Genomic DNA, 23,554 nt, shown 5'->3' with positions numbered 1-23,554 from the left:
TTTTATAAAATTCATTCCTAACTGCTCAATCGTTTGAAATAATGTTTAATTTTGGTTTATGAGTGCCGTGGTATTTTGAAATGTGCTTTGTGTTGTCAGTAGATGTGGTGTTTTCGTTACATAAAATTTTATTTTAGCTAATCCAACATTTTTTGTCATGCACAGAATCGGTGCACGTAAATTGTGATGAAACGAAGATATAATCTCTTGTACGTAACCAGTACTTGTCGAATGAATGGTGAGAATTTATATACAACTATGGCATGTTATTCACAGTAGTTTAAGTATATCAATAAAGGACACATTCTTCTTCCTTAAATGGAATCTATTCTTAAAACCAAAAGAATGAATATCAAATTAACAGGTTAACCTTCCTTTATTAACAAATTAATGATTTCCTCACGGTAATATCAGCTGACCATTGACATTGTCTTGAACTCCATTGCTACTCTACTCAGGTGCCCAATAAAGCCAAGGAATGAAGTCTCAAACACAACTTAATTATTTTTAAGTACTCAGCAAGCATTTAGAGCATGAAAATATCGAAACATTCGTGTTTTCCAATTACAAAAAAGATGATGATGATTAAAATTCAATACACAGCAATGAGTTCAAATGTAATACTCTATGTGGAATAAAATATTTTAGTTAACAGATTTTTGAAGTATTATAGTAATATTTATATATACGAAATAAATAACCAGTAACTCTCATAAACAACTTTAAATGGAAGCCAAAATACCAGGAAGGCATTTTGAATGTCTTATTCAATGGAAAGATTAACGATTTCTTAGAAGTGCTGACGGAGGGAGAGGTGCTACACGTTATTTTATTTAACAACACGTGCCGCATCGCGCGGCATTTGGATAGCCTTAGAGCCACTTGGAAAAATAAATTTTATTCAGCTGGGCCCAAACATGGTATACACAGTCATATGCTGTGAAGAGCAAGCGTGTTTGCTCGCGCAGAAACAATGGTTTATATACAGACTTTTTATTTATAAAATATTTATTTATTTATTGTGTCATTCTTCGGGGCATTTAGTTTCGTAAAATTTCAAAACAATTCCGCTCGTTCTTCAATGTAATCTACAAATGCATTTTCTAGCAGTATTTTAATAACTGATTTCATTAATTCAAACCAGTGCACATAATTTCCCATATTTTGAAAGCCATCCAACCTTTATAGATGGGAAATTATGATAATGGAATTCTGACAGCACCCTACATTGGGAATAGTTAGGCGAAATATACATTCTCCAAATGACTGTTTTTTGAAAGCATTCATATCAAAGGACATTGATTTTGTACCATCAGTAACATCATATGTCACTTGCACTACAACCAGCAAAAATTTGTAACTCACGTTAGCTGCTTGGAATCGGGTGCTTCATTTCAGTACCTAAGTCATATGAGACCTATACCTACAATTCTACATGTTCTTTCAGTATATTTTTTTTCCAATTGGAATATGGTATTCAGTACATTCTAAGTAATCGCTACGTTAAAAAAAAAAAAAATTGAACAAAATGTTACCTATGTACACTAAATTTTGCTCATGATTACGTAGCATTGTATTAACTTTAAAAAAGGAACCGTTGTTCCATTTTTAGGGTTGTGCTGTACTTTTCACGAGAAAAGGTCATCAGGCTGACCACTAATGATGTTTTGTACATTTATATTGCGTAAGTCATTTCAGTGTAGGATCGTTTTAAAGAACTGTTACGGTCGACAGTCTGAAGAATTCGAAGGATCATGGCCATAAGAAGGATCTTATTAGCACCAAACAAATACAATCAGGATTATCATAGTTATATTCCTGCAGCTCAAGTTAATTAATATCTTGACAGTGTTGATTCCCAAAGGTCCTTTTCCCAGACTCAATAACATTCAACGCATCCATCATTATTTCCCATCCGAATCCAATGCACCACTCATCATCATTTAACTTAAATGAAATGAAATGCATTGTTTCATGCCCTACAGTTGCCTTCTGTAGGGTAAAGACAGATGACTAATTGAAATGGATTATGAAAGAGTTATTGGCAAAATGAAAATACAAGAGTGGCAGCTGACAATACCTACCTTGAGAAAACCCATAGACACGATGTTCTCCATCTCACATTCACATGGCTTGGGGTTGAACCAGAGATCCAATGTTACCTCGTTACAGGACAAGAACATCATATACCTCTTCATTCATCCTACTCATCTGATCTTGCTCTCTGTGGCTATTTTCAAAACTGAAATAACCATTGCGGTGCAGACGTTCAGTGTGTACAAATGTACTTCAAATTGCTCTTTTCACTGTATAAAACGCCTCCTTCCCTCTCCAAAACCTGTCCTTTTACACGAATTTGATCACAACGTTGTGTTAAGGAGGCAGACTAGATTGTGTTGAAACTTGCCGAGAGATAGCACGTGAAAACAAAAACTACGGGGTATATAAAAAACGGCACATGCATAATTTTGTTAGCCTACGCAATGTCGTGGGCATGGAACTCCATTAGTGAAACCAAAGATGTCTTTCCGTTTGGCCGAATCTAGATAGAGGGAAATTTATTTCAATAAGGATTTATAAAAATAAATCCTGTCAGAGTGACAGAAGCAGTGATTATACTTGGTTTATAAATCATTAATGAAATACGCACACACTGATTATGGTTTGTCTTTTCTTGTGTTCTCTGGATGGACTAACATCTATACCAGCGTTTCCCAACCTTTTTCAACTTGCGGCACACTACGGGGGTAGCTTGAATTCCCGCGGCACACTCAAAGATATAATTATTATTTGTAAATATAAAGTACCGTGGTATTTTTCTGTGATTACCGATTTTCTCACAGAGAAGAAAGCTCGATCACTCCCCCCCCCCCCCGTGGAAATCATTATGCTTATTTTTCATTTCAATTTAAAACTTCAAAACAATTGCAATGAAATATAGGATTCAGATTTTTTTTTTTTTTTTTAAATACAATTTCTGTTTCGAAAGCTGTATCCGATTTTTCACTAACGAGGGAACCTATCCAATTGTAACTCTGACTTTGAGTCGAGACTATGGCCGTTGGATACCTTGTCCCAAAAGAACATAACACGAAAAGGGATACATCCTCGATCGCAACCGTTGCGGAGATATTAAGCTCCATACTATACATTACAAAGTCAGATTCCGGGTCAGATTTTTCGGAAACGGTCGGGTAAGGAAACTCAGCGAATACATATCAAGTTAGTGTGAGGAACCCAGCACCTTCTGGATGAAAAACTTGTGTCCGCAGGGCACCCGCAGGTTCCCAGGCGGGGTCCAACTCAAAATTTGCAAATGGAACCTGGGGTCAGTAGCATACTGTATGAAAGCTATTGTTAAATAAAAGAAGATACAACAAATCTCAACTCTCCTGTGCCAACGGGTAACTGGTCAAAATGTCAATACAACCAACATCAGAAAAACTATGGCCACGCTTCTAAATCCGTTAAGTTGCGATAATAACAAAACAGAAAAACATGTTTAAAAGTGCAAGGTATTGAAGTAAAGCAAATTGCTGCAGTCTCTCACAGAATCGCACAACGGACCTTATCCAAGTATAAGTGTGACTTCGAATGACCAATAAACCATAGAATAACCATGACCATTGGATTTCGTGTCCTAGCAGAGAAAGGTTACATTGTCAATCGCAACCGTCGTGGAGGGTGAGAAGGTCAAAAGACAACGGTATATCCTTCGCGCATCGAGACCCCAGATTCACAGATTACACCGTGAAATTTCTGTCGGAGGATTTGCTGAACGAGAAACATGATGGTAAAGACGAATAGGAGTGATCTTGAACTGTGAGGCAACTTGGAGAGGAGTGGGATTGAAGAAACCTGGAATAATGGTGCAGAAATAAAATATATCGGAGAATGCTTTTGAGAGAGAGACTGCAGCAATTTGCTTTACGTCAATACCATGCACTTTTAAACATGTTTTTCTGTTTTGTTATTGTCGCAACTTAACAGATTTAGAAGTGTGGTCATAGATTTCCTGATGTAGGTTGTATTGACATTTTGACCAGTTGCCCCTTGGCACAGGGTTAGAGTTGAGAATTGTTCTATCTTCTTTTATTTAACAATAGCTTTCATATAATATGATACTTGACCCCCGGTTCCATTTGCAAATTTTGAGCTGGACCCCGCCTGGTACCCTGCGAGGGCCCCGGGGACCCAAATTTTTCATTCAAAAGGTTCTGGGCTCCCCACACTAATTTGATATTTATTCGCTGAGTTTCCTTACCCGACCGTTTCCGAAAAATCTGACCCGGAATCTGACTTTGTAATGTATAGTATGGAGCTCAATTTCTAACTTTTCACGCTTATATCTTCGCAACGGTTGCAATCGAGGGTATATCCCTTTTCGTGTTATGTTCTTTTGGGACAAGGTATCCAACGGCCATAGTCTCGACTCGAAGTCAGAGTTACACTTGGATAGGTTCCCTCATAAGAAGGAAGATCACTCAAGAACGAACGAACAAAATCTCTTGTACTTTTAAAACACAGTAGGTAATTTGTATGCACGTTTCCTTTGCCGAGAGGATTGAATGATTTCTTTAAAATTAAGTTACGAAATAGTCTGCAACAATAAAGAAGCAATAATGGTCATGACAATAATAACAAATACGTTTGTCCACATTAAAAATGTACAGAAAAATAACACAGCATGAAACTTAAAATTATAGATTCATAGTAGAGGTTCATAGTAATGTGAAATAACAAATATACAATTTTTGCCTATGTCTTGCAATTTATTGCTATAGAATTAATAATTTTGTTTCGATTTCCTCGCGGCACACCAGCGGCCCATTCGCGGCACACCAGTGTGCCGCGGCACACCGGTTGGGAAACTCTGATCTATACGCTAGTTTGTTGACGAATATTTATTTTACTCATTTCATTATTGCAGCAGTTGTCTGTGTCTGTACACAAATTGTAGCTTAGCTCTTAATATACTTATTTCTGCGATAATAATTGTATGTTAAACACTGTCAACTTGTATATACTTGGTAAAAGCATACGTACAATGCTATAAGGTTCTCCCTTCACACACAATAAATAAAAAATAAAAGAGTAATTGAACTCGTAAAGAATAAGTGTAGCAAACTGACAATTACACAAAATATAGAATATTAATATGTAACAATAATCGATTTCCTCACATAGTTAATTATTAAAATAACAAATCTAAATCCCATTTTCCTTTGCCCTCCTCCAAAACTTGAAATGGTGCTACAGACTTCAACATAAACCTTAAACTTATCCGTGCGCCGAAAACTTACGTTTCACTTTTGACTTAATCACTACCTATTAAGTAAAGTTGCCATCTGTCCCTAATTGGAGGGCCATCCAGCCTTTTTTTTTTATTTATTTATTTTCAGCGTTCCGAAATAAGCCTAAAAGGGTGGCATTATCTGACGAGACGCCAAATTATCCAAAATAGTTGGATGATATGCGACAGAAATTCTTAGTGACATTTGTAAATTTCGAGCCACGATGTGGCCTACGACTATCGATATGATTTTATCGCTAAGATTTTTCGTGCTGGCAGCAGTGAACTCACCGACAACGACATTATTTACTTTTACCAATTCAATGATTCATAACTTTTGTTCAAGTAACCACCAAGCTGATGATACAAGCTTAAAATTCTGTGTTTATGGTTTACGGTTTTATTGAAGTTTCATTAATGTATGTATGTTCCTGGCCATTATTCTTAAAATTTTTCAATTTGGGTATAACGAATCGGTGATCTACACATATTCGGTAAGTGTGTCCTGGTTTAGGCTTAACAGAAGATGGCAACTACTTATAAACCTAACCTTACCAACAATCAAGGAAAGAAAACGCTTCACTTGTAAGTACACTAGATGAAGTAGGGTAAACATCAATTAAAAGCCAATCTGTGATCACAGTACTAAGTCTAAAAATGCAACAAAAACTATTTTCTTATCTGAAACGTATTTTCTTCAAATTTATAACTTTTAAACTCCGGTTCGCATGGACTGACACAATGTTCAAATATTGCTTAAGGTTTCAGCACTCCTTAAGCACTGTCTGCTATGGGTGAAGGAAGAAATAGGATTTGCCACACGGACTAATTAGCCTTGTTGATAATGAACGTTTTTAACACTCCGTAGGCACCACCCAAACCGGACAGAGTGCTTAGTGACAACTGAGCTGACTACTATTACTATTGCATCAAATGACATCATTCACAGCAGCATCTGTCTGCTGACTGAATAATCATGTAACGCACTTCGTGCATTGTTTTATACCTCGTGGTCTCGAGTTCTAGCGTTTTGTTGATTGTAAAATTTGTTTCCGCAAGTAAGATAGGTGATCTAGATGTGGGTAAAATAGACAAAGAAGCAGAAATTCATCGGTAATAGAGGAAGAGGTTGAAACTCCTAAAGTTCATAAATTCCAGGTATTTGTATCTTAATATGGTCACTGTTCATGTTGGCATATTATCTTGTTCAAGGAAGGGGGATTAAAACCCCGAAATCTCCCTTGCGTACGCCATTGCCCCAGAAATATTCATTGTGGAAGTGGAAAAGAGGCCCATCGTTTGAGATACTCGGTATGATTAATATAAAGAACACAGAGATTAAGCATAGAACGAAATTTACAGTACTTTGTTTCCGAACTTCCTAGAGCTTTCTGATGCAACTCTTCGTAAGTCAAGATTCGAGTAGATCAGGAGTTTTTATCAGTGAGGACGATGGAGTAGGACCAGGGGGCGACTTCCTGGTGCTTACATCTTTCCCAGACACGTTGGATTGTAATATACCTATATATTTGGTCTACGAATTAATTCGTGCGGTTGGTACGCACACATTGAAGCTGTAGTACAAACACAAAATACATAAATACCTTAAGAAAAATATTGTCCATCGCTAGCCACCACTTTTGCCCATCTGTCAGGCAATGTACGGATTCCGTGGCGAAAGAAGTCCTCATCCTTGGAAGCGATCCAGTCAGAGACCCATGTTTCGATATCTTCTGAAGAAGTAAACCGCTGTCCAATCAAATCGTTGTTCATGCAATCGAACAAGTAGTAGTCCGAAGGAGCAACGTCTGGTGAATACGGCGGGTGGGGTAAAACTTCCCATCCGACATTTTCTAAATAGGTTTTGACCGGTTTTGCGACATGTGGGCGAGCGTTATCATGTTGAACAATAAGTTTATCATGTCTGTTCTCCCATTCTGGTCGTGTTCTGGCCAGAGCTTGCTTCAAACGCATTAATTGTCGTCGATAACGTTCTCCATTCATAGTTTCACCCGGTTGCAGCAGCTCATAGTACACCACACCTTTCATATCCCACCATATGCACAGCATAACCTTTGCACAGTGAATATCTCGTTTTGGTTGTGATGGACCTGGTTCACCTGGTTTCACCCAGGCCTTTTTTCGTTTAGGGTTCTCGTAATGGATCCACTTCTCATCACCCGTAATAATTCGATGCAGAAACCCCTTTCTGTTCTGTCGTTGAAGCAGCAATTCGCAAATGGTTTTTCGTCTTTCAACGTCTCTGTCTTTCAATTCATGTGGAACCCAATGTGACATCTTTTGAATCATTCCCATGGCTTTCAAGCGTTTGGAGACTGTTGTTTGATCAACGCCTAATGCTGCTGCAAGTTGTTCCTGCGTTTGACACGAATCCTGCTCGAGCAATGCTGTCAATTCTTCGTCTTGAAATTTTTTTGGCTGTCCAGCTCGCTCTTGGTCTGCCAAGCCGAAATCACCACTTCTAAACCGTGCAAACCACTTCTGACACGTTCGCTCAGCTAGAGCATGGTCACCATACACTTCCACTAAAATACGATGACTTTCAGTCGCACTTTTCTGCATGTTAAAGTAATGCAGCAGGACACCCCGCAAAACACTTTATCAGGCACAAATTGCGCCATGTTCACTTAACTACAAACTGGTGTTGTTGACGCTTTAATCCACTGCCCTATACTACGAACGATACGCGATGACAGGGGTTTGCAACACATGTGTGGATACACGGAACTGTGGGACGCTCCGTTCGTTGCGCCATCTCTTGTCCACCCGCACGAATTAATTCCTAGACCAAATATATATATATAAATCCACTCGAAAGCTTCTCTACTTCTTTGCTTACCCTCTCCCCCCAAGAAATTAAAGCTGGTATCGTCAGTGGTTGTCATTCGTAACACACAGCATGAAAACATACTATATACTGGGTGAGTAAATAAGAAAAAAAAAATACTGGCAAATATCTTAAAATACACTGATATTAGAAGTTATCCCCATTTCCGAAAAGAGAAGGGGTTCAACCATGCGCAGCGAAAGGGCCTCGGCCACGCCTGAAGTTAGCCATTATCATCTACCTCGAACAGTTATATAGGCCTACCTAGGTGTATTTTTTCTGAGAATTCCGGTTTTAAGGAGGAAGAAGTTGGGACACTTTCTATACTTTCTTTCTTCATATTGAAAGTAACGTTGCCTGTTGTTTGGTAGTGGATTTAGGTTTCGTGTCCCTTTCAGCAACGAAGCCTTTTGAGACGAACTACAGCTAACGTGGGAACCAAACCACATCTCTCAGAGGGAATCGAACCCGCTTCTCCTACGCCGAAGGCACATATGCTAACTTATCTACTTCGGATCACAGGTAAACGGTTCAACAATTTGAAATGAATTTGGAACATAGTATTCATTCGACCGAAGTTTATATATTGTTACTTTGGTTAAAGGACATACTATAAAATATTTGATGAAGTTCAAATTTATGCTAAAAATACAGTAGCCTATATTTTAATTTTTATATAATGAAGTAACTTAAAAATATCACAACCAATAGAATATGGTAAAACCATCAAGACAAGTACTGTAACTATACAATGTGGATGATCAAATATAATGCGCATACTTTGAAATCGAATGTGTCCCAAATGCTGTTTTAGAAACTGAATCTTGGCGAAGATTTCTCTCAGTAATGTTGCATCTGACATTCATAGGAAAAATACAATACTGTTAAAAATGAACAGAGTTTGAAGAACTAAAAACATATACATTACCAGATTTTAAAACAAAAGTTCAACGTCCCACAATTATGCTTATTAGACTAAGGGAGACGATTATTAAAGCAAGTGGATGATGATGGATGAATTGGTGGAATGAGATAGAGGGAGGAGGAAACGAGAGTATCCCGGGTAAAACCACGAGCACGATGTTGTCCTCCACAAACTTGCTGGAATCGAACCAGGGAACCTACGCACCAGAGGTAAGCACTCTACAACTAAGACACCATGCCTCCCGCCAGATTAAAGTTTTCCTTCTTATGGTTATTAATAGTACCCAGGTATGTAAGGGTAGAACTGCTTCGTTCCATGTAAGAAAATGTGAAATTGGTAACAGGTACCTGTACATATACAGCTCCTGACCTCATAAAATATCAATATATACATGTTTAAGAGTAGATAGATTAGTTACACTCATGAATGTTAACTGGTTGGATTGGACTGAAGCATCCCTTTCAGCACGAGGCTATGGGACATGGACGGACTTACAGCTTAATGTGGAATGCGAATTAAATGAGATCACTCTGGGAACTAAACGTGGATCTCCCGTGCCGCAGGCGCGTACGCTAACCATACTACAATAACCAGAAAGTCACTCATGGATAAGTGTTACACGTTTTTGAATACCTTGTTTACGAGCAGTAACATCAGTACGACGAACTTGATATGGTATACTATCATCATTTAAATAATATTACATTGGTTTATCACGCCATATTCGTGACATGTTCCATTTCAGATTAAAACCATTAACATTCTAGCTATATTGCTCTTAAAATGTACGTAAATATTATACTTGGAAACTTTTGTAACTCATGTTACACAACACTGCGTACGAGTGACGCTCTGGTCAGAAGAACAGCATGTGTATTTGTTGTTTTCCTCCCCCGCGGGTCACAACTACCGTCAGCGTGACAGCATGCAAACATCACTCACCGGAAGTGACTCCAACACACAATAAAAGGTCGATAAGCAAACTTCCACCACACCAGTCTTTGTATTAACAAAAGGCCAAACACATCACCTTGTATCAGACCTGAAATTCGCGTCTTATGTTTGACATATAGACGACTGTTTCATACTGAGATCATCTACGAAATATTGCATACTTCTTCACAATGCAAAACTAAGCAAACTGAAATTACTGACAATTTATATTTCGAATTATATGAATATAGAACTTCCGATTGTTATTACCCAATTCAAACAAAAGAAAAAAATAACCTAGGCATAGATACTCTTAAGGGTCGTCACTACAGCGAAATTAAACTACCGCTAATTTTAGAGTTTTTCTGTAATATCTTCAAAACAAATAAAAATATTCGAAAAACAAACGTATTGAACTAGACAATAAGATTTTGCATGTGATACCCTTATCACAACTCATCTATCTGCTTTCGATTTGCAACTGTTGATAGATTTAGCGTTTTTTGCGGATTCTGTAAATAGCGGCACAACAAACGCAGATAAGTGAATTCTGGTAAAGGTATCAAATGCAAAATAATATTGTCGAGTTCACTATGTTTCTGCTTTTCGAATATTTTTTGTTTTGACGATATTACAGAAAAACTCTAAAATTAGCGGTAATTTAATTTCGCTCAAGTGAAGACCCTTAAAATGCAAACGTAGTAATAATAACTGATGTTTTGCTTCATGGTAAATAGTGATTTTTCCGTAGAATCAATAGTAAACAACATATTTCACTGCATTATGATGTCGAAACTACTTGTTTCCTACTTTATTCACGTTCTCTACATAGCATCAATAAAACATGCGCAATCAGACAAAAGTTCCTTCGGGATTTTCAATGTACAATTCCAAGAAACTTTTTATCTTGATTGTACTGTATATCTCTCTCTTTACGTGTGTTTTTGTAAGATAGCTATATTATACAACAAATATATTCCACTGTTGGTTTTAAAAGAAAATCGTACTATTCACTGTTCATAAACGTCCCAAAATTTAATTAACATTATAATTTCATAACAAATATGCCATAATCAATTAGGCACATAAATACGCTATACACGTTATACGTGTATGCATGAAGCTTGTTATCCGCGTTCTACAGCCTTTAAAGAAAGCTTCTTGGGCAATACAATAAAAATGTCCTATAAAACAATTTTATTAAACAAACAAACAAATAAACTCTTTCTACAATTCTTTTCGTATTTCGATATTAACATAGGAAAAAAAAATAGACCTTCTAGAATTAAGAGGGATTCCCCATATGCATTGCATATAACGCAAAAGGTAGCTCTAGTAGTATTTCTGAACATACACTTACCGCCCGATCTTCCATCTAGCATCTGCACGACAATTGCAATCTATCATGATCTGAAATATCTCGCTTTGTTATGCGACGTCACTTTTATTCTCACAGCTGATATTACTTTCATTCCTGAGTGTTCTAACGACACGCTTAGTAAAACTGACAGCGTGGTACGACCTACACGCTCCGCACGGGACTCACTGAATGTCGGAAGCCCGCCACGATCATTTGCCACAACACTTCATCAGGATTGCAAGCCTCTCGCAACGAAAAGTACTAGATACAAACAAAATCGATTAGGTCAGTGTTCACACGCGTCCGCCTACACGCAAATGTGCTCTGTGAATACAGACTTATAGATTGTAATTTTTTCTGTTTACTATCATGCGCTGTTGTCCAGCACAGGAACGGACTCAGGACTGACTTCTTGAGGGGCGGCGGATGGTTAAGCAAAACCAGTTGCAAATATGAAATTCTCAGATTCAGGGCAAAGTTTTAAATGTAAAAATTAATGAATAAATCACCATATAGTAGAGATATTGTTCACAGCAAAAGAGGTGGGTCTACCCTCAAGGGAAGGTGTTGACGCAGTCATTGACAGTTTAGTGGTAATCGAAACAAAATTAGCTGAATCTAATGAGAAACGAAAAAGATTCCATGATTTTTTTTTTTTTTTACCTTTATTCTTATTCTTTCTCTATTCTTGCTGAATGCTGCGCATATCATGGACCGAAAGGAAAAGGAATGAAGACGTACTAAAAGAAGCTAATGAAAGATGACAGATCATTAAATTAATAGGAAAACGAAAAAACAGCATACTTGGCCATCTTATTTGACACTCGATTGGATCACTGTGCAGAGGGGAAAGGCAAAAGAAAAACCAAGAAGAGGAAGACCAAGGATAGAATATCTAGATGGAGTTACGAAGAAAAGGCCTTATCAAACTAGAAAACAGCTCTCCCAAGGGAGAGAAAAGTTTAAAAATTTTCATGTTGCCCACCAACCTACGGCGGAGATAAGAAGTTTCTTGCGCTGATGTACATTAGTAATGGCGCGAACTGTTACAAACATCCCAAGAAAGATACGGTAACATAATTACTTTCTTCTTTTGTGTTTTATAGGTAAAAATTGAAACAGTTTCAGTTGTTTTCAAATAACTTCTACAGATTTTCAGTATATGAAACATTCACTAACCAATAAATAAATCTACCGTCATTGTATATAATGTAAGTCAACACTGACAATTTAAATGTCTCCTAAGACGATTTAAAATGTCCTGACACTGCGAATTAACAGAACCTAAATGGAAAGCTATTAACATTGTCCATGGATATTACGAAATACAAAAAGAATTAAATTTTATCACTAGCCAACATTACTCCTAGCGCAGGGTGTTAGTAATACCAGCGTACTGTAGCTGTAACTACTGAATTTCGTTTCTCAGTGTGAATCTACGGCAGACTTCGAAACTATGGAAATTCAATACTCAAATCTGAAGCAGTACATCTATAACTGCTGGCAGCAACAGATTATTAAGATCAAAAACAGAACATGTTCCTTGGACGCTGAATCCATATCAGGTCATTAATCGATATGCCTTACTGTTTTTGTTCTATGGTGATAAAAGCTGAAGTCGGAAATGAATAACTTCACCCACTTCTGGTTTGAATAGAGAGCTAATGGAGGAAAAGGATTGAATCTATCCTTGGGAAGCCACATCAACTGCAAAACCGCAACTAGATTTCTCTTACAGTTTTTAGTTCTATAGAAATTAGTATTAAAACCGGAAATGGTTAATTTGAACCACTTCCATTTTAAATATAGAGTTAATGAACAAAATGGAACCTATTCTTGGGACAATGAATCGATTGCAGAAAACTGCATCTCGATCTCTTTCTCACCGTTCTTCTTTTGTAGAAATCAGTATTGAAACGAACTAATATTAAATTTGAAAAATGAAATGAAATCTTTTAAGTTTTACGTCCCACTTTTATGCCGGTTAGGCTAAAGGAGACGGAATATTAAATTTGAATCTCTTCCGATTTTGGTTGGGTGTGCGGGAGTCATGGTACATTGCCTTGAGACGCTGAATCGTAAGCCAAAACCTACTTCTCGCTATCCATTACCGTTCTATGGCCATAAACGTTGAAACCGAAAATGACTAATGAGCCACTTCAGGTTTCAATAGAGGGATAACGGAGGTGACGGAACCTATTCCTGAGAAGCTGAATTAATTATAAAAAAAAAAAAAAAAAAAAAAAAAAAAAAAAAAAAAAAAAAAAAGCAAGCTGCATCTCGATTTCCCTTAACGTTTTTGCTCTGATACCTGTTGAGAGACGGATGGAAAAAAGTCACTTCATAAGACCCGATTTGTAATTTGGAAAAAAAAATGACAATTGTGATATAAGTTTTTCTACATTAGAAGTTTAGATAAGAGATAAGTTCAACTGTACTAAAGAAACCAAGTGGATAATTAAATTTAATCCGGGAAGTGAGCTATGTTCCATAACGTTCTTAGCACCAATATTAAAGTTTACACTCAGTTGACGGGATGTGGAGGTATTAGAAAAGCCAGAACCATTATTTAAGTTTAAAGGCGAGAGATGATTTTCAGGGGATCGTATCAGATGAATTTACAAGGATTCGTCATGGGGGGAAGTAAGGTTGGTACCCTTGTGACTAATTTCAAACTATCAAACTAGAGTAATCTTTATAATAAAATTAATGCTGACTTTATAACTCAAAAACTATCGGATCGGTTTTGACAAGATATTTAAGGAAGTATTTCTTATAATATCACGTTGATTATAGGCTACTGAATGATCACGTACAAATTTAAGGAAGTTGGCCAACAGCGGTAAAGTTGTAGCAAAACGTAGAGAATTGATTTGGGCAAAAAGTTACTCAATAAGTAAACATCAATAAGCTGAGAATCAACTCTACTGTCAATGTGATTACGCATGTCGATAATATAAAATGTTCATTACAAAGATATTATAGAAAATTAGTTAGATCGGGGATCCAGTATGTCCAGATACCTTCAAACTTGCAGCACTCGACACATACTTCCAATGTTTTTGATCGATCTTAATATATATATCAGGTGTTGCAAAATAAGTGTTACAACTCTTGGGAGGTGAATCCTGCCACTGAGACAAGAAAAAAAGTTATCTTGAACTTTCGGCTGTCGGTCATAGTTTTGGATCTACAAGGTGCCGAAAGCGTGGGAAAATGACTTTCGGACGCTAATAGTTCAGAAACTATCCAACGTAAACAGGGTGGGTAAAAAATTCACTGAAGAAGTCATACCTGCTGTATTGAATTTTGCATGTTTCACAATCCTACCATCCACGCGCAAGGGATTCCCCAAAGGAACGTAGGGAGTCCCGGATAATCTGCTAAATGAAAATCGGTCTAAATGGATATGAATTGATGGGGTTTCTACCAGGTAATAATAATTCGTTTGTATTAAGTCGATATCTAGAACTAATACAAAATGGCAGAAACTTTCATGCCCGTTGTGTGTGGTTGCATAATCGCCAGGTGCGGATGTTGGCCAGTGAAGTTCTGAGTATTAAGTGTAGCGAATTTGTACTCAGATGCTCTAGAAAGACATCTGGAGTGTCGGTAGAGCACAACAGATGGAGCAGGGTGATTCACATGTGTGGAAGCACGTAACGAAAAATACCCAGAAATGCACTCATACTCAGTAAACGTGAGTTCAAAGCGTCGGAAATGTAAGGATTAGCGTCAAGAACATGAAAGTCAATTCATCAATAATATTTCCTCAAACCGACGCAATATGATGTGCACGGTTGCATACCAATAAGGATGCAACAACTGAGGCCAAGTTGAAATTTTGCAAGGGGACTCACTAAGAAACTGGGTAAACTAAATGAATGTCTCTAGTGGGATCACATGATCGATATTGAAATACGGACAATTTGCGTGTTGATATCGACATGTAGCTAATGGACAAATGTGAACAGGTGCTACTACTGCTGGGACACCGTCCCACGTGGGAAAAATAGGAAAATAACTACTCGGGTTCTGAATCTGAGGCCGTGGGCTCCCAGTAGGATTGGAAACTGCGACCACGCAAGCAAAAGCGAGCGCTCTAGCCCTGAGGCTCGAGGGAGCCTGACCTTCTCTGTATACATTTCTTTAAGGAGTACCCATTTTGTATGGCAAGCGCTCTTGTACAGCCTCCCGACATGCTTGTTTGTTACATGTTGTTACTCCTGCTGCATAGTTGCAAACAATCAGAGCTTTAAGACGTTTCTTCCTATTTCTCATGTCGTTCTATTTTCCATATGTATGGTGTTCCAGCTGTAGTGTTACATGTGCCAAATTGGTTCATTTTCGTCTTTGTCTTAGCATGTGTACTGTGTGTAAGATACATATTTCTGGAGGTATTTTGATATCGAGTACGTCATATGTCCCAGAAGACGTGAGACATGATACAAGTTTGTTATTTTCACGCTCTATCACAATTTGAACCATGGATTAAGAGATTTCTTTTCATATGTGTCGACTGTGGGACAATGTCCCAAACAATGTGGGACATTGATACAATCTTGTTCTAGTTACGTTCAATCAAAAAGTGCACCAGATGTAATAGCAGAATGTACAACGTTATTTTCCTAGTTTTCGCATGTGAGACGGTGTCCCAGCAGTAGTGGCACCTGTTCACATTTGTCCATTAGCTATATGTCGATATCAACACACACATTGGCCACATTTCAGTATCGATCATGCGATCCCACTAGAGACATTCATTTAGTTTACCCAGTTTCTTAGCGAGTCCCTTTGCACAATTTCAACTTGGCCTCAGTTGTTGCATCCTTATTGGTATGCAACCGTGCACATCATATTGCGTCGGTTTGAGGGAATATTATTGGTGAATTGACTTTCACGTTCTTGACGCTAATCCTTACATTTCCGACGCTTTGAACTCACGTTTACTGAGTATGAGTGCATTTCTGGGTATTTTTCGTTACGTGCTTCCACACATGTGAATCACCCTGCTCCATCTGTTGTGCTCTACCGACACTCCAGATGTCTTTCTAGAGCATCTGAGTACAAATTCGCTACACTTAATACTCAGAACTTCACTGTTGCCCATCATCCGTACCTGGCGATTATGCAACCACACACAACGAGCATGAAGGTGTCCACCATTTTGTATTTGTTCCAGATATCGACTTAATACAAACGAATTATTATTACCTGGTAGAAACCCCAATAATTCATATCCATTTAGACCGATTTTCATTTAGCAGATTATTCGGGACTCCCTACGTTCCTTTGGGGAATCCCTTGCGCGTGGATGGTAGGATTGTGAAACATGCAAAATTCAATACAGCAGGTATGACTTCTTCAGCGAATTTTTTACCCGCCCTCTTTACGTTGGATAGTTTCCAAACTATTAGCATCCGAAAGTCATTTTCCCACGCTTTCGGCACCTTGTAGATCTGAAACTATGTCCGATAGCCGAGAGACAAGAGAACTTTTTTTTTCTTGTCTCAGTGGCAGGATTCACCTCCCAAGAGTTGTAACACTTATTTTGCAACACCCGATATATATATATATATATATATATATATATAGTTAGATAGATAGATAGATAGATAGATAGATATAACGCATTATGTGATACAAATATCTCTAATGGACATCATCGAACACTTCCAGACACTTGCATGACATAGCTGTTTCTGCCTGACGACAAAGCCTTGCGTGAGACGCCATTAAAATAAAGACAACTAGAATAAGTAATGTTTTTTTTTTCTTTTTTTGAAAAAAGTTAGTGCAAAATATTAGCTCTGTAAGCTATAATAAATCTATTTCTAGCCTATACTATACATTATCTATATTAAAGCTAAAATTTCCGCTCTTGTAACTATGATCCAAGACGCTCTGTTCGTATATACTGGAAGACTATGCTGAATGTTATTTATAGTGTGTGTGACTAATTGCCTGGAAATTTTCTGTTAGAATATACGTATGAGAAGTTCCGGGTAATACGGGCGAACTCAACATAAGTTATATCCAATCAACGCTCGGTAATCACATTTGAGATATTCGTATAGTCATCCAAGCTGCTCTGTGACAGCCAGTTCTCGTGCCCTATCGAGGTTGATTCTTTTATATAAAGCCTAAGAAAATATGCAACTGTACCGTGCATGTGCACCCCATTGCCGTGATATTGCCACGAAGCAAGTAACAGTATCTCGTTGGTCACGAAGTAGGGAAATGTGGTCGAACGTAGTCTAGTGCCATTGAAACCGAGCGGATTCTAGGAGCCTTTTCCGACGCTAAGTTTACGACGTCACAGATTGTATAATAGAAATGTGTCAAGTACGTAATTTTTAGAGGTCTGCGCGGATATAAAATATGGCATCCGCATCCGTACCGCATCCGCAGCATCTCTATCCGCATCCGCAACCGCATCCGCAACATCTCTATCCGCATCCGCATCCGCAGATAATGAGGTAGCAAATATATACAACTTACATATTCTATAATAGTCATGATTTCGATAATATTTTTAAACACATTTTAAATAGCTATCCCTTGTAGTTTTCTTAATCAAACGAAACAATATATTATATCAGTTTTCTCGTGATCAAATATCAACTACGCTAAATAAAATGTAATGTAAACAGTGCAGATACAAATTAGAAATTAATGAACGATCTATGTACTTACCCAAGATCTTCAAATGCAGGTATCGGACCAAAATAATGCCACGTAGGTGATATCCCCTTTATCGAGTAATTTTGGATCACGTCACTAAGTTTTTAAACATCGTTACTCATAAAAAAGGAACATTTGTTCAAAACACAAAGGTGAAATAGAAATAATCGTTATTAAGAATTAAAAATTAATCACAGCACCGCAAACAAATTCACATACAATCACACATCACAATTCACATTAAAAACACTTCATATTTATGGTAGAGGTTTTAACGCAAAAGAAGAAAAAATCAAATGAAACATAATGTTCTAGTTATTATTTGCCACAGAGACAGCACACTTTTTTTTATACATGTTGCAAATTTTGGAATTAAGGTAAGTTGCTGTTGAGAAAAATTATATCATCGACTGAACTTGGATTCAGACTAGTGCGTCGATCCTGCAAAGTATGACCTGCAGTTGAAAAACTTCTTTCGGATGGAGCACTTGTAGCGGGCACAGAGTGGACAAACAATGCCACTTTGCTCAGAAAGGGATACTTTTCTTTTTGTTGAAACCACCAGGCAATGAGGTCAAAATCCTCCTCGAAGTGAAACTTCCCATGTACATAGCTTGTAACTTCATCTTTCCGGCTTGATGGACTTCCTGTGGCTTCATCATCTGAAGAATCTTCAAATTCATGAAAGGTGCCAACACTGACCTTTTGCTTCTTTATTGGTGGAGATAGTCGTTCTTCTCGGATAGAGCTTTTCATCCTCTTCGCTACCATCTCTCTAGCATTGTTTTTAACTTCTTCTCGCTCATCCTCTGAGAGAAACTTCATATTTTTGTATTTAGGATGAAGAAAAACTGCCAATTTATGGATCATTGTTATGTCCCACTTTTCACTGATAAGGGCAAGCGCCTTTTTCTTCAAGTTCTGAAGAAACAAACAGTCTTGTGTTGTTTGTGTTCTCAACATACTTTGAAGCTTCTCTTTCCATAATACAGCAAGAAATAACGTAGGCCTTTTTGAAGCTTCAAGCTCATCGGAAGCTGCTTTAAAGGGTGATAAGAAAAGTATCAATTTTCTTAACAAATCCCTGTTTAAATCATCCAATAAGTCTTCTTTGTTTGCTTCCTTCAGAATGGATAAGATGTTCTCCCACTGTGTTTCGATGCTTTCAAACATAATTAATTTACTATTCCAACGAGTGTCAATATCGCCCTTCAGGGTTTTATCGAGACGATTTTGCAGTCCGGATCTTTTAAAGAATGTCGTAAGACCACGGCAAGAACCAATCAAATACGAAATATAATCCACTTCTGTGTTTGAATTTGTTGTAGTGTTCTCTACAATTGTGTTTAAAATGTGAGCAGAACACGATATCCTTGTGTATTGCCGCAAAGCAGAAACGCTATTTGGACCTCTGTCAGTCACAAACACTACTTGGTCAATAAATTCGATGATATTAAAACATCTAAATACGCGAACAATCTCAATTCTTATATTATCACCAGTCTTTTTCATCTCACAGTCCAATCCCCTAGTACACAAGACGCGTTCTTGCAGTGCTCCTTTGTGAATGTAATGAAAAGTGACCCCTAAATAGTTTATTTTTCTATACCGATCACTCCACAAGTCAACAGTCACTGCACCACCAATATCATCAAGCACCTCTTTCACCTCACTAGATACCGTATCTCGAAGAGTCGCAGCTTCTTCTGTCAACGCCCTAGAAATCGTGGTTGGATGTGGAAGTAGATCTTTCGCGTTTATTGGTCCATATTTCGCACCCGTTTCAAGCAAGAATTGCGGAAACTCTACAAAACCGTTCCCAGAAACAACAGAGAAAGGAACAAAGGTCACAAGTCTTTTTGTTGCACTTTGCTTTAAGTTCGGTGGAACTGGAACACACTTGTTCTGTGGTTTCACATTCAAAAAACTAATAATCGACGCCTGCTTTAGATTACATTTGTTTTGCTATATTTGATGTACCTGACTGATGTCCCTTGTAAGTGTAAACTTTCTTGCATTGGAAACATGCCACAACATCTTTGACTTTAGTATCACCATCGTACACATGACCAAAACTTTTCCATATTATTGATTTCAGTTTATTTTCTTGCACAATAGTATATACTCCCTGCTTTAATTTGGAAGTAATTGTAGTGGCTGAGGTAGCCTCCATCCCAAACAGACACTAGCACCAGCAATTACACTAAATAAAAAAAGTGCCGAAACTAACAACGCAATACTATCTGCATGCTTTCACGACCACGCTTTTACTGAAACTAGAAGTAAAAATAACTTCGAATACAAATAGGAGGTCTATGCCTTTAATTTCGGGAAGAGGCAATAGAGGAAGTTTAGAATTTACTTTTTTTTTTCAGTCTCCACTTATTGTTGGACACACTTAGGGTCGGAGAAACAACGCATTGGTTGTTCTTTCTTTCGTTACCAGAGGCCCAGAATATACATACACACACGAAGAGAATGAGAGGGACAGAAATTGCTGTTATAAAACTCCAATCCGTCGGGATCTTCATTGAGGTCATTGGTACCTCTCCGAAAAGAGAAATCTGCGGGATTGCAAATGTGCATTCGGTATCTGCTGTACTTCAAAGAAAACAGTAAAGAAGAGCAGTCAAGTAACAGTAAAGAGAGAGAGAGAGAGAGATGAGCGTATTTTTCTAGATTTTAGCTGTTGAAGAATGATGTGATTTGTTTACTATTTCGGTGACCTACGCGCTTCTCCAGTTTGCCACCAGTTTCCAGTTTACGGAAGGGGATGTGGTGTGTTAAATTATGGTTTTGGTTCCTGACCTCATAGGCTGGGGAAACTTTATTTGAACACATTTCTTCATCTTCAAGGCCAATGGTCTGAAAATTTTCAGCTTTATCAGAGGGTCTTTGGCGCCAATTATTTTTCATTTTTACAGTAAATAGCGATACTCGAGGAGTAGCGAAGGGGCCTGTCGTATCGTTCTTTTTAGGTCAGAGATGTCATTCACCTACAAAACGGCTGCTAAAAATATTGAAAAGAGCAATAAAAGGACAACTCTCATGTGATTTCTTGTCCTTTTGCTGTCACTGAGTCACAAGCTTCAAACATACTTATTTTGATTTTAGCTATTTTTCAACCTGTTTTAAAACGTTTAATTCAAAACAAACGTTTCTTAGTGCTCTTTCCACAATCATCAAAAAATTTATAGTAACTTTTTTTAGGTAGAGAAAAGATGTAGGATACCATATCCGCAACTTTATCCGCTATCCGCACAGAAAAGAAATATATATCCGCAGATACTCATTTTGCTGCGGATATCCGCGGATATCCGCATCCGCGCAGACCTCTAGTAATTTTCGTGAAGGTATGCCACTGTGAACTGTATTATACAAAAACATGCGGCATGAATCCTGAGCGCACCACACCGATGTAAGCAGTTCGAAACCGACCTCTCGCGAAGAGGATCCCGCTGCTTTTGCATTTGGTTCGGAGTATGGTGACCTTCGAAAATCCCCCACACGGTGTGCGATGGCCAGCAAATACCGCACATCGCAGGCAACAATCAAGCGCACCACCCACAGGGATTTACGCCTCACGATCGTTCGCAAGAGCAGTGTGCACAACCTGAAAATGTATTCTGTGACTGAACGAAAAGGAACTGCAAGAGGTTGTATGAACGTCATCTCGCGGGTGATCGGTGAAAGTTTCTTACCGTTATGAGGCGTGGATATACCTCACAGATTGTGGTCAAGTCTGTGCATCATATACAAACAAATTGACGCCAAAAACGGAAGCACGTTCTTCTGCCAATGAGCAGGGTTCCCTAAAAGAGTAGGGCCGGTTTCTCATACAGGGACAAACTGCGTCTCCGAAAGGTGGTGCAAAACGTCAAACTCAACGTTCCGTACTACCAGATTTATGTCTTGACTGAAATGTACCAGCATGAAGTGTCAGTATTGTTCGGACATGACGTGAACCAGGTTAAACTACACCAAGGTAAGGCATCCGACCACACGGCTAAAGTATTGCTGGAGTTCTACCGCCGTATGGAATAGGAAACTGGAATTTCGGCAATTCACTTTTCCGACACCCTTGTCAAGAGTTCAGATGCCAGCTAAATGGACTATTATGCTTTCAGACTTCTCAAACGGCGCCTATCTCATCGTCGAGTCCGCGCCGTCTCCGGCCTGTGAAAGCCTGTGAAAAGGAGTGAGATACAATACCCATGATCCAGAAGCAATGTAGTCTCCTGCAATGGAAAAGTGGACTTCTCTGCGAGCGTTACCGGGATCGATTCCCAGTGAGGGTCTCGGTCGAAAAAGTGTAAAAAGCTTTTTCAGGTCAGCCACTGTAACCGCCACCAGGTTCTAGAAGTATTTTTTGTGGACGCTCTGTATATTTCGTAAAGACAGTGATTATTTTTTCGATTTATACTTTATTCTGGGACGCAAATAAGATTTTTCTTCGGTGGGAATCGCTTCCTTCCCACGCAACTGGACAAAGAAATCTTTCATCGTTTTTTCATTACATTGTTTTTTGGCGACGAACCTTTTCAGTGTTTCTCCCTGACTTACAAATATGCAAAGTCTATATTCTACTGTTATTTGGAACAGAACTAAGTGCTTTCTTTAATCGTTTATGGAAATATTGCAGTAGATTAGAGCAGAACAGGTGTTCGAGCGTCTGATCGTCGCCTGCCTCACCGCTTTTCCAGTGCGTTATCTGTACTTTCACACGCCCGAGTTATCGCAATGTCTCGTGCGTCGTGGCCAGTGGACTAAAATTAACATAAATTCTTTTCCCTATTCTGTTTACATGTGCATACAGGTGATTTAACTGAGTGGTTTTAAGAATGAACTGCCAACATTCTTCAGTAAACCACTGCAGCTCGTATGTCGAACCTTTGTGCTCGAGGAGCTTGACTCCAGGTTTGGAAGCCATAACTACGCACGTCGCGTCGAGCTTCAAGTATGACTTTGTGTTAAGGGGCACAAGCTATTAGCCGGTGAAAGACGTTTTCTTACGGCTAGCCCCAACTAGTGAAGTCCCAGGTTCACATACCTTGTGCGTATAAGTTATAAACGCGCCCTCCAACATTAGCATTTTACTTTGGAGACTACGTAATTTTACCGAAGACTCGCGTCGATTCTTCAGGACTGTTTGGAGCAGCAACTACATTTCTACGTAGGATTATCCCCGCAACTTTTAACCCAGTACTAATTCCCAAGCGCATTAGTGGTATGAGAAAAGTATTTATAGTGAAATCCCAATTATAATCTTCTATATATAAATCAAAGTGATAAAGGGCTACAATATAGTGAAAAGTAAAGTGCGATTGTGATAATAGAAATAATTTTATATATATATATATATATATATATATATATATATATATATATATATATATATATATATATATATATATATATATATATATATATATATATATATATATATATATATAGTGTTAAGTGTTGTGATCATTTCTCTTCGTTCTTGTTTTTAATAGTATTCTAATAAAT

General features: G+C 38.1%; 1 protein-coding gene across 12 annotated transcripts in view; it reads right to left on the bottom strand.

Annotated features, from left to right (window-relative positions):
* Positions 1-23,554, bottom strand: part of RhoGAP71E (Rho GTPase activating protein at 71E) — a 398,447-nt gene that overhangs the window by 166,478 nt on the left and 208,415 nt on the right. The window contains exon 1 of one of the 12 annotated variants that reach the window (XM_081751971.1): positions 11,360-11,550. The exons of the other annotated variants lie outside the window; for them this stretch is intronic. Within the exon in view, the coding sequence (XP_081608097.1) occupies positions 11,360-11,406 (47 nt within the window). The 5' untranslated portion in view covers positions 11,407-11,550. Of the gene's footprint in view, positions 1-11,359; positions 11,551-23,554 lie in introns of those variants that run through there. 12 annotated transcript variants of the gene reach the window in all.

Source organism: Thermobia domestica, chromosome 3, assembly GCF_964235325.1.
Source record: "Thermobia domestica chromosome 3, izTheDome1.hap1.1, whole genome shotgun sequence".
NCBI lineage: Eukaryota > Metazoa > Arthropoda > Insecta > Zygentoma > Lepismatidae > Thermobia > Thermobia domestica.
The sequence above is the reverse complement of the archived record's forward strand: the minus strand, read 5'-3'. Positions and strand labels throughout refer to the sequence as shown.